General features: G+C 35.6%; 1 protein-coding gene across 1 annotated transcript in view; it reads right to left on the bottom strand.

Moving 5' to 3' along the window:
• The window catches only part of EYS (eyes shut homolog), a 1,660,061-nt gene that overhangs the window by 583,580 nt on the left and 1,060,353 nt on the right, over positions 1 to 16,128 (bottom strand). The window contains 1 exon segment of the mRNA XM_065888819.1: positions 6,910 to 7,022. Within this exon segment, the coding sequence (XP_065744891.1) occupies positions 6,910 to 7,022 (113 nt within the window).

Raw genomic sequence — 16,128 nt, 5'->3', positions numbered from 1 at the left:
GTGAAATCTAAAGAAGTCAAATACACAGAAGTAGAGCATGGAACAGTGGTTACTAGGGGTAGGTAAGTGTTGGAAGTGGGGAGATGTTGGCTAAAGGGTACAAAGCTGCAGTTATATAGGATGAATAAGTCTAGAGATTTAATGTACAAAATGATGATGATTGTTAATAATACTGTAGATTTTAGGTGTTTCCTTTGAAACTTATTATTTTTTTTTATTATTTTTTGTTTATTTGTTTGTTTTGTTTTTTGCAGTACGCATTCCACTCACTGTTGTGGCCTCTCCCGTTGCGGAGCACAGGCTCTGGACGTGCAGGCTCAGCGGCCATGGCTCATGGGCCCAGCCACCCTGTGGCATGTGGGATCCTCCCAGAACGGAGCACAAACCCGTGTCCCCTGCTTTGGCAGGCGGACTCTCAACCACTGCGCCACCAGGGAAGCCCTATTATTTTTATTTTAATGAAAATATATACTTAAAGTGTACATATGATGATTTGATAAATATATATGTAGTAAAATGTTTATTATAGTCAAGCTAACTAACATATCCATCTCCTCACATAGTTACTACATTTTTTATGGTGAGGGCACCTGAAATTTACTGCAAATTTTCAGTGTTCAGTTCAGTATTATTAACTGTATTCATCTGTTATTAAACTTCGTGGTAGATATCAAAATTCTCCTATACTATTGTCCTCATGAAGGGAATCAGCAACTCATGGCATGGTTCATCTACCCGAAACCATTACACTCAGCTGGCTGTCATGAAAGGTAGGCAAGTCAGGGTAGACACATTCAAAACAGAGTTCCTACACTTGTGATAGGTTCAACTTCATGTGGCAAGCTCTCATCTCTTCAGTCCCAAATGTACAGTGAATACTAAACCACAATTTCAACTCTTCTCAATCATCTGGTCTTTACTTGTAAATGATAATCACATCTCTAGGAAATCAAGAGTGCATCGATCTCATATCAGCACATTGTGGTGAGACAAGTATCAGACTGGTTAAAAAACTGGAGAAAATGGTAACATATTATTTCATTTTAAATCTTATTTTATTATATTTTTGAAGGTAATAAATGATCAACCTTTGGATTCCTATTTCTGAGTAATCAAATTTTTCTTTTAGATTTTATTTTGAAGGTTCATACTGTCTACTTAAAAATGATGGTGGAGGGTTTTTCTAAAAACTAAATGAAATTTTACATATTACTTAGGATGTTAAAACTCTATGCCTTAATCTTTTACTAATAAAACATTTAAATGAAATATTTATTTAATAGTAGGGCATTTAGATTGGTACCACAAATTTATAAGAGCATGCTATGTATTATATAACTTACTCCTTTTTGAAAAGCCAATAATATTCATTTTAATGATACTAGTGGCCTGTTGAGATGATCTGTAAACAAACAGTTAAAAAGTAGAAAATGATCTCTTGTGCTTTTGGCCTTTTGTTTCTGAATCATTGCCTTTGTCTTAAATACTTCTTACCATTATCATAACATACTCCTTCAGAAATAGTAATTATTTAAAAGACAGTACAAATAGAAGTTAATCCAGACTACTTAATAATATATGGAGACATTTGAGAATGCATAATAAAGGGTAAGATGGTTGTTTGGATATAATGCAGCTTTAAAAGTGCACAAAAATGGTATGCTGCCATAGTTATCTTTTTTTTTTCACTCAATATGTTATAAGATCTATCCATATTGAAACATATAGGTGAATTTCATTATTTTCAGCTGGCTTGTATTTCATGTTTACCATCCTTTTAAACATCCATTTCCCTGCTTTCGAATGTTTTACTATTTCTAATAAGGCTCATCAGAGTGTCGCTGGATCACATCAGGGTGCCTCTCTAGGGGAGAAAGCTGGAGGAGGAATAACTGATTTAGCTGTTCTTGACATCATACTACATTGGTACCTGATCCCTGATCCTGAATGGAAGATCAAACTCAGATAAGACATAAGCCAGTACATGGTAAAATGTTCCTGCCTGAGGTATACACTATGTAGTTATAAAGAACACAGGTGAAGTAAATATAGGTGCCTATTAAAATAGACAGGAAATAGGGGCTTCCCTGGTGGTGCAGTGGTTAAGAATCTGTCTGCCAATGCAGGGGACATGGGTTCGGGTCCTGGTTCGGGAAGATCCCACATGCCCCAGAGCAACTAAGCCCGTGCACCACAACTACTGAGCCTGAGCTCCAGAGCCCACGCTCCACAAGAGAAGCCGTGGCAATGAAAAGCCTGTGCACCACAACCAAGAGTAACCCCCGCTCTCCCGCAACTAGAGAAAAGCCTGCTTGCAACTAGAGAAAAGCCTTCTTGCAGAACCCAACGCAGCCAAAAATAAAATAAAAAAAATAATAATAATAAATTTTAAAAAAGACAAAGCAATTTCTTCCATGTTAAAAAAAACAGACAGGAAATAATATAACAATCTAAAAGTGAAAGGATTTGTTATATAAATAAATATAATTGTCAATTCTATCACTGGAAAAAACCTTGGTAGAAAAATTCAAGCAAACAGAAAACAAATAACAACAAAATAAACAAAACCCCAAATACCATAATAGGTGAATTGATTTTCTTGTCAGTGCTATGCTGAAATTTCCAGTTATTGCTGGATTTTCTTATATCACCAGTATAAAGTTGATTGCTAAGAAAGAGATGAGGAACTAGAACATACTACTCTAAAATTTTAAGTCTTTTGGTCAATTAAAAAATGTATCAAGCAAGAGATCCACAAATTGTGGGGATATTCACTTTATGTGTATAAAACAGGAACTAGTATTAATTTTGGTTTTGGCTTCTCAATAGCAGCATCTCAGTGCTAAAATTAATATCAGATGCTAAGACTACAGTCTCTGTAAGAAAATTCTGAATCACTCGGAGTCCTCTACTGTAGAAACAGCCATCTGTAGAGAAGTCTTGTTGTAATAATCAGATAAACAGTGTGCCATCAAGCATTTTAAAAGAAAGCAGCAGTTCTCATGGGAGACCCTATGGAGTCTGGGAGGTCACAATAATTTTTCATATTGCCTGCGAGGTTAACATATTTTTAATAACGATACTGAGATGTTATTTGACTTTTTCACTGTGTTTACATTTGCAGTGGTGATCCAAGGACAATGGTGTAGAAAACTGTTGATGACTAAAAATAGTAGTACCAAGTTACACTAACGGGTATAGTGTTCTCTACTAACAGTTTAAAAATCCAAATTTCACATGAGTGTACTTGAGACAGTGGCAAAATTATTATTTTTTAAAATTATAATTTATACGTATATGCCTTTTTACTAATGTGTGTGAAGCAAAGGGGATTATGCATAAAGTATACTTCTCTGCATGCTGAAGTGTGAAGGTTGCCTCCAGAAGAAGCAATTTGTGATTATTAGATGTGTGAGAGCAACTAGCTGCTTCTTTTCATGGCAGATGATTTTACTTGAAATAACTAGTATTCAAACTATGGTTATGCTGTCTTAGGTATTAGGTAGACATTTTCTCAAAAACAAAATGAGACTGTCACTTCAAGGAAAACAACTAACAGTATTCGTTGCCAATGATAAAAATTGAGTGTTAAGGCAAATATTAGAATTTTGGAAAAATCTAAAATGCACCCTTTTGCACTTGACAGCTTTACAATACTTAAAGATACTCTGGTGAGATAGGAGGGAATATTCACAGATAAGATTTTTCAATATTTTATATTGATATGTGTTGACATTTAGGTTACCTGAATAACTCAAGGAACCAATATTTTTCTGGACATAGTACAAAATTGTGCATTGGTAGAAGATTCATTCAAAATGCAAGATAAAACAATGGATTTTCATTTACAGAATATGAAAAGTTCACTGATTGGATTTTACATTTCACATTGCAACTAATGTTTAACAGTCTATGACTTACCAAGTTTTGGTGTAATATCAAACATGAGTATTCCCCATTGCTTGAAAAGGTTACTTAAGTACCACTATTATTTCCAAGTACATATCTATGTGAAGATTGAATTTCTTCAACTACTTCAACAGAACAGTTACTGGACAGACTGAATTCAGAAACATATATCAAAATCCAGTATCTTCATTAAGCTAGACATTAAAAATATTTGCAAAAAATGTGAAACCACCAATCTTTTCATTATTTTTATTTGTTGATTTGGTAAGTGTATTTATTTTTCATAAAAATATATTGAGGTTATTTATGTAACAAATTTATCTTTTCATTTTATGAGTTAAATAATAAATATATTTTAAACTCTTCTGTTTTCATTTCTAGTATGGTAAATACTGATAAATAATTCCATGTAAAAAAGCTCTTTGCCATCAAAATAATTTTTAAGAGCACAAAGACCAAAATGTTTGAGAATCACTTGGTACAGTGAATCTAAAAGCAATTTCATAATAAAATGTTTTTGAAGAAATAATCATAGTAGGATCACAAAATATTTTATACAGCACATCTTTGAGCATCTACTATCCCTGGCTCTGGGGAAACAGGAGTAGAAGAGGCCTGTAGAGTCCATGCCTGCAAGGAGCTCAGGTCATAGTAAGGGAGCCATCAAGGAAACTTATGAGCAAATAAAAACTACATTAAAATAGTGGCATCTCTTATAAAGAATAAAAAACAGATTATGGAAATAAAGAGTGACTAGGAGATATGCATGGAAGCTCACATCGTTTTGGGAGGTCTAGGAAGGCTTCTCTGATGAGGTCATAGATGTTGAGAAGCAGCCAGACTAGTGAAGAAGGGCTTGGGGAGATGATGAAGGGGCTTCTGGAGATAGGACTAGAGGACAACTTTCTGGAAATGGTGGAAACTTTGGCAAAGAAGACCAGTCTCACTGAACTTTAAACATAGAAGAAAGTCCAATTTTATCTTCTGTATAATTATGAGGGAAAGGTTACTTTTCTGATTTTTCTGATTTTCCTCAGAGAAGACTGAGGAATTAGAAAAATTTAAACTTTACTCAGTGTCATACAGCCAATAATTTAGAGAATTAGGCTTTGAAAACTCTATTACAATCCAATCCAATATAATAGCTCTCTTAAGAGAAGTGGTCTTAAATAAAATAAAGTGGTGGTAGTAGTTGATGAGAGGGACAGTGTAAATGTCCAGAGAAATTTAATAGTCTCGACTTGCTTTAACTCTGAACACAAGTAAAGTGCCTTTTATATGTTCACAGCTGTGTTGGATATCGTAGGGAGGGATAATTTCACTTCATATTTGTTAAAGAACCAATATTGCAAAATGGAGGTCAAACGACCGAATGGCATTGAATGTATACAGAATAGGTCCTCTAGGGAAGAGAACAAGAAAAGACAAGGTTAAGAACTGTCGTGCAGATAGCTGAGATCACCCAATTTTTGGTTTTGTTTTATACTCATTTCTTTTTAACATCTTTATTAGAGTATAATTGCTTTACAATGGTGTGTCAGTTTCTGCTTTATGACAAAGTGAATCAGTTATACATATATGTATGTCCCCATATCTCTTCCCTCTTGCATCTCCCTCCCTCACATCCTCCCTATCCCACCCCTCTAGGTGGTCACAAAGCACCGAGCTGATCTCCCTATGCTATGCGGCTTTTATATTCATTCTTAAAACAAAAGTTAAATGTGCCCTACTTTCACAAAATTAAAAAAGTAGTTTGCTTATCAAATTGCTAAATTAACAGATTATTATATAAATTATAGAAAGATTCTATCATTTTCAATGAATTTGCTGCCTAGTGACTGCCCTTAATTCATTTAACTATAAGTTAACAGATCATAGTATTTCACACAGAGGTAGAGAGCAAAGAATTTCAGAGTTAAATATTAGGAAATACTGCTAACTGCAAACCAATTAAAAATGGAGATAGACTTTCAACATAAATTAGGAATAAAAGGTAAAATATAAGGACTTACTGGTGTTGGATTTATATTAAAATTTCTAGAACCTATTCAGTGTGAATTTGTAAGATATTAGGTTTTCATTTGATTAAAAACAAATCAAGCAAACAAAAAAGCACCCTGTATACCACGGCATCATAGGTGTCACATAAATATTTAAATGTATTAGCTAAAGAGGAAACAGTGAGGAATGAATTATCCTTTTACTTTCTGAAGTATTTCCTTAATTTTTGAATACACACAATTTCCCCCTACCCATGAAGGAAACATTTGGCTATATTCAAATATGTAATGTTCTTATATCCTTCTGTTTTTATTTTTCTTAAAGCACTCTTCATTTTTATATGTTAATTTAAGTATTTCATCAATATCTCCTCTACTACACTATAAACTCCTTAAGGACAGTCACTGTGTGACTGTTTATTCACCTTAGACCATAGTGAATAGTAGAATTTCAATATTTCAAAAAATTTTAGTAGAATATATCAGTGTGTTTCTTCTGTTGACAAACAGACTTTTATGCTGTCCTGCTCCACCACCCTCTGCCCCACAGGTAAAGATTTCTGTATCCAGAAGCAGATTGTCTGAAAGGAATGTCACCAATAATGAAAATCTAAGCACAATGACAACTTTTTGAAAGTATTTTAGAATTAAACACTACCCTAAACAATACATCACATACCTGAATGTCAGTGTGCTTATATTTGAAATGCTCTGAGAGATGACATTTTCTGATCATATTTAACTGATCATTTGTTGGTACATATGCTGAATCTTATACAGCACAAAGCAGAAACTCATTATAAATAAATGGTGCAACTAATTGAGATGTAGCTTTAAAATGCTATAGTCTGTAAAGAAAGTAACATAAAATGTAAAAATGGAAGAGAAAGCAAAATGAAGAAAACATATTCTAGCCCTGATTAGATTATTTCAAATGGATATGTTACTTTTGGAGTGGTTATTTGAACAAGTAATTGAAAAATCATTAGTAGTGTCTTACCTGCAACTGTCAATGTGAATTTTTTTCACTGCCTTGGATGGGATGAAAGATCCCCAGTTATTGATTTCTATAACTTCTATGCAGCCAGTAAAATTCTCAACTGGTCCAGAAATCTGACAGGGAGGAAGAGAAGGGGGGAGGGAGAGGAAGAGAAGCAGAGAGAGAAAGAGAGAGAGGGTAACATATTATTTCTACAATGTATTATTCTTGCTGTAAACTATTCAGAGAGTACAATCAGATTGGGGGTCTGATTTGATTTATTCAATATATTGGTAGAAATTAATACAACTCTTTGATAAATATTATTCTAAAAATTAGTAGGAAAGATTACCACTTTAGTCAAAAATTACTTGGAATCTGTATCTTATTATGGTATGAATTACACAAAGTCACTCATATGAATAAAGAAAACATTTTCATTATTTATTGGAACATAGGAGAAAAGCTGATACACTTATCTTATCCATCAAGAAGTTACACTCTTCCATCTTTTGCCTCTGTTCCATGTACTTTTTCTCTTGACATTAGTTACCTTATCCCATCCACAGCTATGGAACATCAAGAAAAATTTATCTTTCCAGGGGCAAAGGAAACACAGAATAACCTACAAATATTTGTCACATCCTGTATCCCTGATGCATTCTGCATGCCTTTTGTGTTCAGTTGTGTTGTTTATTCTTTTTAGGAATAACTTGTGCAAAAATAGATATCCAGAAAGATTGCTAAAGAGCATTCATTTTGATGAACAAATATAACCTCTTAAAAAGACATGACTTCTCATTGTATTCACTGTGAATATGTAGTATGACACCAGTAATTATATGTCTATATAAATTTACATTATGTTAAAAAAAGAAATTAGAAAAACTAAAAGGATTCAATAGCTAGAAATGAGTATTTATTTCAGGTTCTATCTTCTGTTTCTCAATATTATTAAAAATTCAAGCTAAGGTGGAGCAAATCATGACCAGGGCAATCATTGAATTTAGACACTGAAATATAAGTTGTCCACCTTGATTTCTGAATTACTAATATATACTGTTCACATTCTCAAGACTTGGCTTCTCATTGAGTGTAACATCAGAAAGAAAGAAAAAGAAAGAAAACAAGAAATCAAGAAAGAAAGAAAGAAAAAGAAAAACATAGATGGGAGGAAGAAAGGGAGGATGGAAAGAAAGAGAAAGAAAGAAAAAGAAAAGAAAGAAGGGAAGAGAAAGAAAGCAAGCTTTTGCCTTGTATAAACATTTTTTGGGTGAATGAATTTTATTTCATCTTTTAACTTGAGTCTTAGTTTTAGAACTCTTAAACATTTTCTTCCTCTTTCTGATGTAGGCTCAAATATACTGCAAATCTTCTCAGCAAATAACACTCTGTCAAGTGTCAAAATTGACTGAATTAGAAAACAAAATATTATTTCAAAAAGAAGTCAGTTGATAACAAGGAAAGTAGAAACATTTGGCTCTTACGTACTACAGAAGGGAAAATACTCATTTGTAATTGCTAGCTTAAAGTTTTATGGACCTCATGAATGGTTTTGTTTTCCAAATTTAATTTTTTATTTTTATCATATTTTTTAACACCTTTATTGGAGTGTAATTACTTTACAGTGGTGTATTAGTTTCTGCTTTATAACAAAGTGAATCAGCTATACTTATACATATATCCCCATATCCCCTCCCTCTTGCGTCTCCCTCCTACCCTCCCTATCCCATCCATCTAGGTGGTCACAAAGCACCAAGCTGATCTCCCAGTGCTATGCGGCTGTTTCCCACTAGTTCTCTATTTTACATTTGGTAGTATATATAAGTAAATGCCACTCTCTCACTTCATCCGAGCTTACCCTTCTCCCTCCCTGTATCTTCAAGTCCATTCTCTACATCTGTGTCTTTATTCCTGTCCTGCCCCTAGGTTCTTCAACACCTTTTTTTTTTTTTTTTTGCAGTACGCAGGCCTCTCACTGTTATGGCCTCTCCCATTGTGGAGCACAGGCTCCAGATGCGCAGGCTCAGCGGGAATGAGTCACTGGCCCAGCCGCTCTGTGGCATGTGGGATCTTCCCAGACCGGGGCATGGACCCGCGTCCCCTGCATCGGCAGGTGGGCTCTCAACCACTGCACCACCAGGGAAGCCCATTTTTTTTTTTTTTTTTTTAGATTCCATATATACGTGTTAGCATACAGTATTTGTTTTTCTCTTTCTGACTTCACTCTGTATGACAGACTCTAGGTCCATCCACCTCACTACAAATAACTCAATTTTGTTTTTTTTTTATGACTGAGTAATAGTCCATTGTATATATGTGCCGCATCTTCTTTATCCATTCATCTGTCAATGGACACTTAGGTTGCTTCCATGTCCTGGCTATTGTAAATAGAGCTGCAATGAACATTGAGGTACATGACTCTTTTTGAATTATGGTTTTCTCAGGGTATATGCTCAGTAGTGAGATTGCTGAGTTGTATGGTAGTTCTAGTTTTAGTTTTTTAAGGAACCTCCATGCTGTTCTCCATAGTGGCTGTATCAATTTACATTCCCACCAACAATGCAAGAGGGTTCCCTTTTCTCCACACCCTCTCCAGAATTTATTCTTTGTAGATTTTTTGATGATGGCCATTCTGACTGGTGTGAGATGATATCTCATTGTAGTTTTGATTTGCATTTCTCTATTGATTAATGATGTTGAGCATACTTTCACATGGCTGCTGGCAATCTCTATATCTTCTTTGGAGAAATATCTATTATCACAATTTTTTAATATTATCACTCTGTCAAGTTTCAAATATGACTGAATTAGAAAACAAAACAGTTTTTCACAAAGAAGTCAGTTGATTCCAAGGAAAATAGAAGCATTTGGCTCTTACATGAGGCAGAAGGGGAAATATTCATTTGTAATTATTAGCTTAAAGTTTTTATGAGCCTAATGAATGGTTTTGTTTTCCAAATTTAATTTTTTTATTTTTACCTCAGTTATACATGAAACTTGCTTTTAAAATTTAAAATAAAATTTACATATACTACTCCTAAAACATCATAAACATGTGAATTAGTAAAGTTTAAATTAAAAACTGAAAAAAATTTGATCTTAGAAAAATGTTTTTGATTGTAATGATTGTGAATGTTAAACTTTATTTTGACAAAGCTAAGCAATGGCATGATTTCAGTGCATATTTAAGTAGATATTTTTCTCTATTCATGAAGATCTTTATTATTTATGACAATGAAGAGTACAAAGAAACTTCTAGCTTTAAAAATAAATATGAAGCCACCAGAGAGTTATACAAAATGTCCTGAAGGAAAATGAGTCTGATTATTCTATTGAGAAACTTCTTGGAATTCTATGATTCAGTTTCATTCATGTGAATTAAAAATAAATATTAATTAATTAATTATATTATTATTTATTTATTATTATTATTTATTTCTTTATTAATTCATTCACTGTTGTGGCCTCTCCCACTGCGGAACACGGGCTCCGGATGCGCAGGCTCAGTGGCCATGGCTCACGGGCCCAGCCGCTCTGCGGCATGTGGGATCTTCCCAGACTGGGGCACGAACCCATGTCCCCTGCATCGGCAGACAGACTCTCAATCACTGCGCCACCAGGGAAGCCCCATCATTGTAGTTTTGATTTGCATTTCTCTAATGATTAATGATGTTGAGCATACTTTCATGCGTTTGTTGGCAATCTGTATATCTTCTTTGGAGAAAGGTCTATTTAGCTCTTCTGCCCATTTTTGGAAAGGGTTGTTTGTTTTTTTGAAATTGAGCTGCATGAGCTGCTTGTATATTTTGGAGGTTAATCCTTTGTCAATTGTTTCATTTGCAAATATTTTCTCCCATTCTGAGGGTTGTCTTTTGGTCTTGTTTATGGTTTCCTTTGCTGTGCAAAAGCTTTTAAGTTTCATTAGGTCCCATTTGTTTATTTTTGTTTTTATTTCCATTTCTCTAGGAGGTGGGTCAAAAAGGATCTTGCTATGATTTATATCATAGAGTGTTTTCCCTATGTTTTCCTCTAAGAGTTTGATACTGTCTGGCCTTACATTTAGGTTTCTAATCCATTTTGAGTTTATTTATTTTGTATGGTTTTAGGGAGTGTTCTACTTCATACTTTTACATATAGCTGTACAGTTTTCACAGCACCACTTATTGAAGAGGCTGTCTTTTCTCCACGGTATATTTTTGCCTCCTTTATCAAAGATAAGGTGACCATATGTGCATGGGTTTATCTCAGGGCTTTCTATCCTGTTCCATTGATCTATATTTCTGTTTTTGTGCCAATATCATACTGTCTTGATTACTTTAGCTTTGTAGTATAGTCTGAAGGCAGGGAGCCTGATTCCTCCTGCTCCATTTTTCTTTCTCAAGATTGCTTTTGCAATTCAGGGTCCATTGTGTTTTCATACAAATTGTGAAATTTTTTGCTCTAGTTCTGTGAAGAATGCCAGTGGTAGTTTGATAGGGATTGCACTGAATCTGTAGGTTGCTTTGGGTCATAGAGTCATTTTCGCAATGTTGATTCTTCTAATCCAAGAATATGGTATATCTCTCCATCTATTTGTGTCATCTTTAATTTCTTTCATCAGTGTCTTATAATTTTCTGCATACAGGTGTTTTGTCTCCTTAGGTAGGTTCATTCTTAGATATTTTATTCTTTTTGATGCAAAGGTAAATGGGAGTGTTTTTAAATTTCACTTTCAGATTTTTCATCATTAGTGTATTGGAATGCAAGAGATTTCTGTGCATTAATTTTGTTTCCTGTTACTTTACCACATTCACTGATTAACGTTAGTAGTTTTCTGGTAGCATCTTTAGGATTTTCTACGTATAGTATCATGTCATCTGCAAACAGTGACAACTTTACTTCTTCTTTTCTGATTTGGATTCCTTTTATTTCTTTTTCTTCTCTGATTGCTGTGGCTATGTTGAATAATAGTGGTGAGTGTGGGCAACCTTGTCTTGTTCCTGATCTTAGTGGAAATGGTTTGTTTTTCACCATTGAAGATGATGTTGGCTGTGGGTTTGTCATATATAGCCTTTATTATGTTGGGGAAAGTTCTCTTTATGCCTACTTTCTGCAGGGTTTATATCACAAATGGGTGTTGAATTTTTTTGAAAGCTTTTGCTGCATCTATTGAGATCATCATATGTTTTCTCTCCTTCAATTTGTTAATATGGTGTATCACATTGAATGATTTGCATATATTGAAGAATCCTTGCATTCCTGGAATAAAACCCACTTTATCGTGGTGTATGATCCATTAATATGCTGTTGGATTCTGTTTGCTAGTATTTCGTTGAGGATTTTTGTGTATATGTTCATCAGTGATATTGGCCTGTAGTTTTCTTTCTTTGTGACATCTTTGTCTGGTTTTGGTATCAAGGTGATGGTAGCCTCGTAAATGAGTTTGGGAGTGTTCCTCACTCTTCTATATTTTGTAAGAGTTTGAGAAGGAGAGGTGTTAGCTCTTCTCTAAATGTTTGATAGGATTCTGTGAAGCCCTGTGGTCCTGAGCTTTTGTTTGTTGCAAGAATTTAATTCACAGTTTCAATTTCAGTGCTTGTGATTGGTCTGTTCATATTTTGTATTTCTTCCTGGTTCAGTCTCGGAAGTTTGTGCTTTTCTAAGTATTTGTCCATTTCTTCTGGGTTGTCCATTTTATTGGCATAGAATTGCTTGTAGTAATCTCTCATGATCCTTTGCATTTCTGCAGTGTCAGTTGTTACTTCTCCTTTTTCATTTCTAATTCTATTGATTTGAGTCTTCTCCCTTTAGTTCTTGATGAGTCTGGCTAATGGTTTATAAATATTGTTTATATTCTCAAAGAACCAGCTTTTATTTTTATTGATCTTTGCTCTCAATTCCTTCATTTATTTTTCATTTATTTCTGATCTGATTTTATGATTTCTTTCTGCTAACTTTGGGGCTTTTTTTCTTCTTTTGCTAATTGCTTTAGGTGTAATGTTAGGTTGTTTATTCGTGATCTTTCTTGTTTCCTGAGGTAGGATTTTATTGCTATAAACTTCCCTCTTAGAACTGCTTTCGCTGCATCCCATAGGTTTTGGGTCATTATGTTTCCATTGTCATTTGTTTCTAGGTATTTTTTGATTTCCTCTTTGATTTCTTCAATGATCTCTTGGTTATTAAGTAGTGTATTGTTTAGCCTCCATGTGCTTGTATTTTTTACAGATGTTTTCCTGTAATTGATATCTAGTCTAATAGCATTGCGGTCAGTGACGATACTTGATATGATTTCAATTTTCTTAAATTTCCCAAGGCTTGATTTCTCACCCAAGATATGATATATCCTGGAGAATATTCCATGAGCATTTGAGATGTATGTGTATTCTGTTGTTTTTGGATGGAATGTCCTATAAATATCAATTAAGTCCATCTGGTTTAATTCATCATTTAAAGCTTGTGTTTCCTTATTTATTTTAATTTTGGATGATCTCTCCATTGGTGAAAGTGGGGTGTTAATGTCCCCTAATATGATTGTGTTACTATCAATTTCCCCTTTTATGGCTGTTAGTATTTCCCTTATGTATTAATGTCCCCCTATGTGGGTGCATAAATATTTACAATTGTTATATCTTCTTCTTGGATCAATCCATTGCTCATTATGTATTGTCCTTCTTTGTCTCTTGTAATAGTCTTTATTTTAACATCTATTTTGTCTGATAGGAGAATTGCTACTCCAGGTTTCTTTTGATTTCCATTTGCATGGTATATCTTTTTCCATCCTCTCACTTTCAGTCTGTATGTGTCCCTAGGTCTGAAGTAGGTCTCTTGTAGACAGCATATATAAGGGTCTTGTTTTTGTATCCATTCACCCAGTCTATGTCTTTTGGTTGGAGCATTTAATCCATTTACATTTAAGTTTGTTATCAATATATGTGTTCCTAGTCCCAATTTCTTAATTGTTTTGGGTTGGTTATTGTAGGTCTTTTCCTTGTCTTGGGTTTCCTGCTTAGAGAAATTCCTTTAGCATTTGTTGTAAAGCTGGTTTGGTGGTGCTGAATTCTCTTAGCTTTTGCTTGTCTGTAAAGCTTTTAATTTCTCCATCAAATCTGAATGAGATCCTTGCTGGGTAGAGTAATCTTTGTTGCAGGTTTTTCTCCTTCATCACTTTAAATATGTCCTGCCTCTCCCTTCTGGCTTGCAGAGTTTCTGATGAAAGATCAGCTGTTAACCTTATGGGGATTCCCTTATGTGTTATTTGTTGTTTTTCCCTTGCTGCTTTTAATACGTTTTCTTTGTAATTAATTTCTGATAGTTTGATAAATATGTGTCTTGGTGTGTTTCTCCTTGGATGTATCCTGTATGGGACTCTCTGTGCTTCTTGGACTTGACTAACAATTTCCTTTCCCATATTAGGGAAGTTTTCAACTATAATCACTTCAAATATTTTTTCAGTCCCTTTCTTTTTCTCTTCTTCTTCCGGGACCCCTATAATTCAAATGTTGGTGCATTTAATGTTGTCCCAGAGGTCTCTGAGACTGTCCTCAGTTCTTTTCATTCTTTTTTCTTTATTCTGCTCTGCAGTAGTTATTTCCACTATTTTACTCTCCAGGTCACTTATCCATTTTTCTGCCTCAGTTATTCTGCTATTGATCCCTTCTACAGAATTTTTAATTTCATTTATTGTGTTGTTCATCATTGTTTGTTTGCTCTTTACTTCTTCTAGGTCCTTGTTAAATGTTTCTTGTATTTTCTCTATTGTATTTCCAAGATTTTGGATCATCTTTACTATCATTATTCTGAAATATTTTCAGGTAGACTGCCTATTTCCTCTTCATTTGTTAGGTCTGGTGGGTTTTTACCTTACTCCTTCATCTGCTTTGTGATTTTCTGTCTTCTCATTTTGCTTAACTTACTGTGTTTGGGGTCTCCTTTTCACAGGCTGCAGGTTCATTGTTCCTGTTGTTTTGGGTGTCTGTCCCCAGTGGCTAAGGTTAGTTTAGTGGGTTGTGTAGGCTTCCTGGTGGATGGGACTAGTGCCTGTGTTCTGGTGTATGAAGTTGCATCTTGTCTTTCTGATGGCCAGGTCCAAGTCTTGTGGTGTAATTGTTTGGCATAAGCTGTGCAGTACTGTAGCTTGCTGGTCATTGAGTGAAGCTGGGTATTGACGATGAGATGGAGATCTCTGGGAATTTTTTGCTCTTTGATATTATGTGGAGCTGGGAGATCTCTTGTGGACCAGTGTCCTGACGTTTGCTTTCCCACCTCAGAGGCCCAGCCCTGACGCCTGGCTGGAGCACCAAGAGCCTTCCATCCACACGGCTCAGAGTAAAGGAGAGAAAAAATAGAAAGAAATAAGGAAAGAAGATAAAATAAAATAAAATAAAATAAAAACGTTATTAAAATAAAAAATACATAATTATTAAGAAAAAACATTTAAAAAGTTAAAAACCGAACCCCAGGACAAATGGTAAAAGCAAAGTTATACAGACAAAATCACACACAGAAACATACATATACACACTCAGAAAAAGAGAAAAAGGGGAAAAAATGTTGTTGCTCTCAAAGTCCACCTCCTCAATTGAAGATGATTCGTTGTCTATTCAGGTATTCCACAGATGCAGGGTACATCAAATTGATTGTGGACATTTAATCCACACTCCTGAGGCTGCTGGGAGTGATTTCCCTTTCTCTTCTGTGTTCGCACAGCTCCCGGGGCTCAGCTTTGGATTTGGCCCCGCCTCTGAGTGTAGGGCTGAAGGGCGTCTGTTCTTAGACAGGACGGGGTTAAAGGAGCAGACTCTTCGTGGGCTCTGGCTCACTCAGGCTTGGGGGAGGGAGGGGTTCAGAGGCGGGGCGAGCCTGCGGCGGCAGAGGCCGGCGTGACGTTTCACCAGCCTGAGGGGCCGTGTGTTCTCCCGGGTAAGTTGTCCCTGGATCCCGGGACCCTGGCAGTGGTGGGCTGCACAGGCTCCCCAGAAGGGAGGTGTGGATAGTGACCTGTGCCCGCACACAGGCTTCTTGGTGGCAGCAGCAGCAGCCTTAGCATCTCGTGCTAGTCTCTGGGGTCCACGCTGATAGCCGCAGCTCACACCCATCTCTGAAGCTCCTTTAGGTGGCACTCTGAATCCCCTCTCCGTGTGCACCAGGAAACAAAGAGGCAAGAAAAAGTCTCTTGCCTCTTCGGCAGGTCCAGACTTTTCCCCGGACTCCCTCCCAGCCAGCCGTGGTGCACTCACCCCCTGCAGGCTGTGTTCACAC

The sequence above is a fragment of the Phocoena phocoena genome, chromosome 12 (genome assembly GCF_963924675.1).
Source record: "Phocoena phocoena chromosome 12, mPhoPho1.1, whole genome shotgun sequence".
Lineage (NCBI taxonomy): Eukaryota > Metazoa > Chordata > Mammalia > Artiodactyla > Phocoenidae > Phocoena > Phocoena phocoena.
Note: the sequence above shows the minus strand (reverse complement) of the source record. Positions and strands in the feature narration are given on the sequence as shown.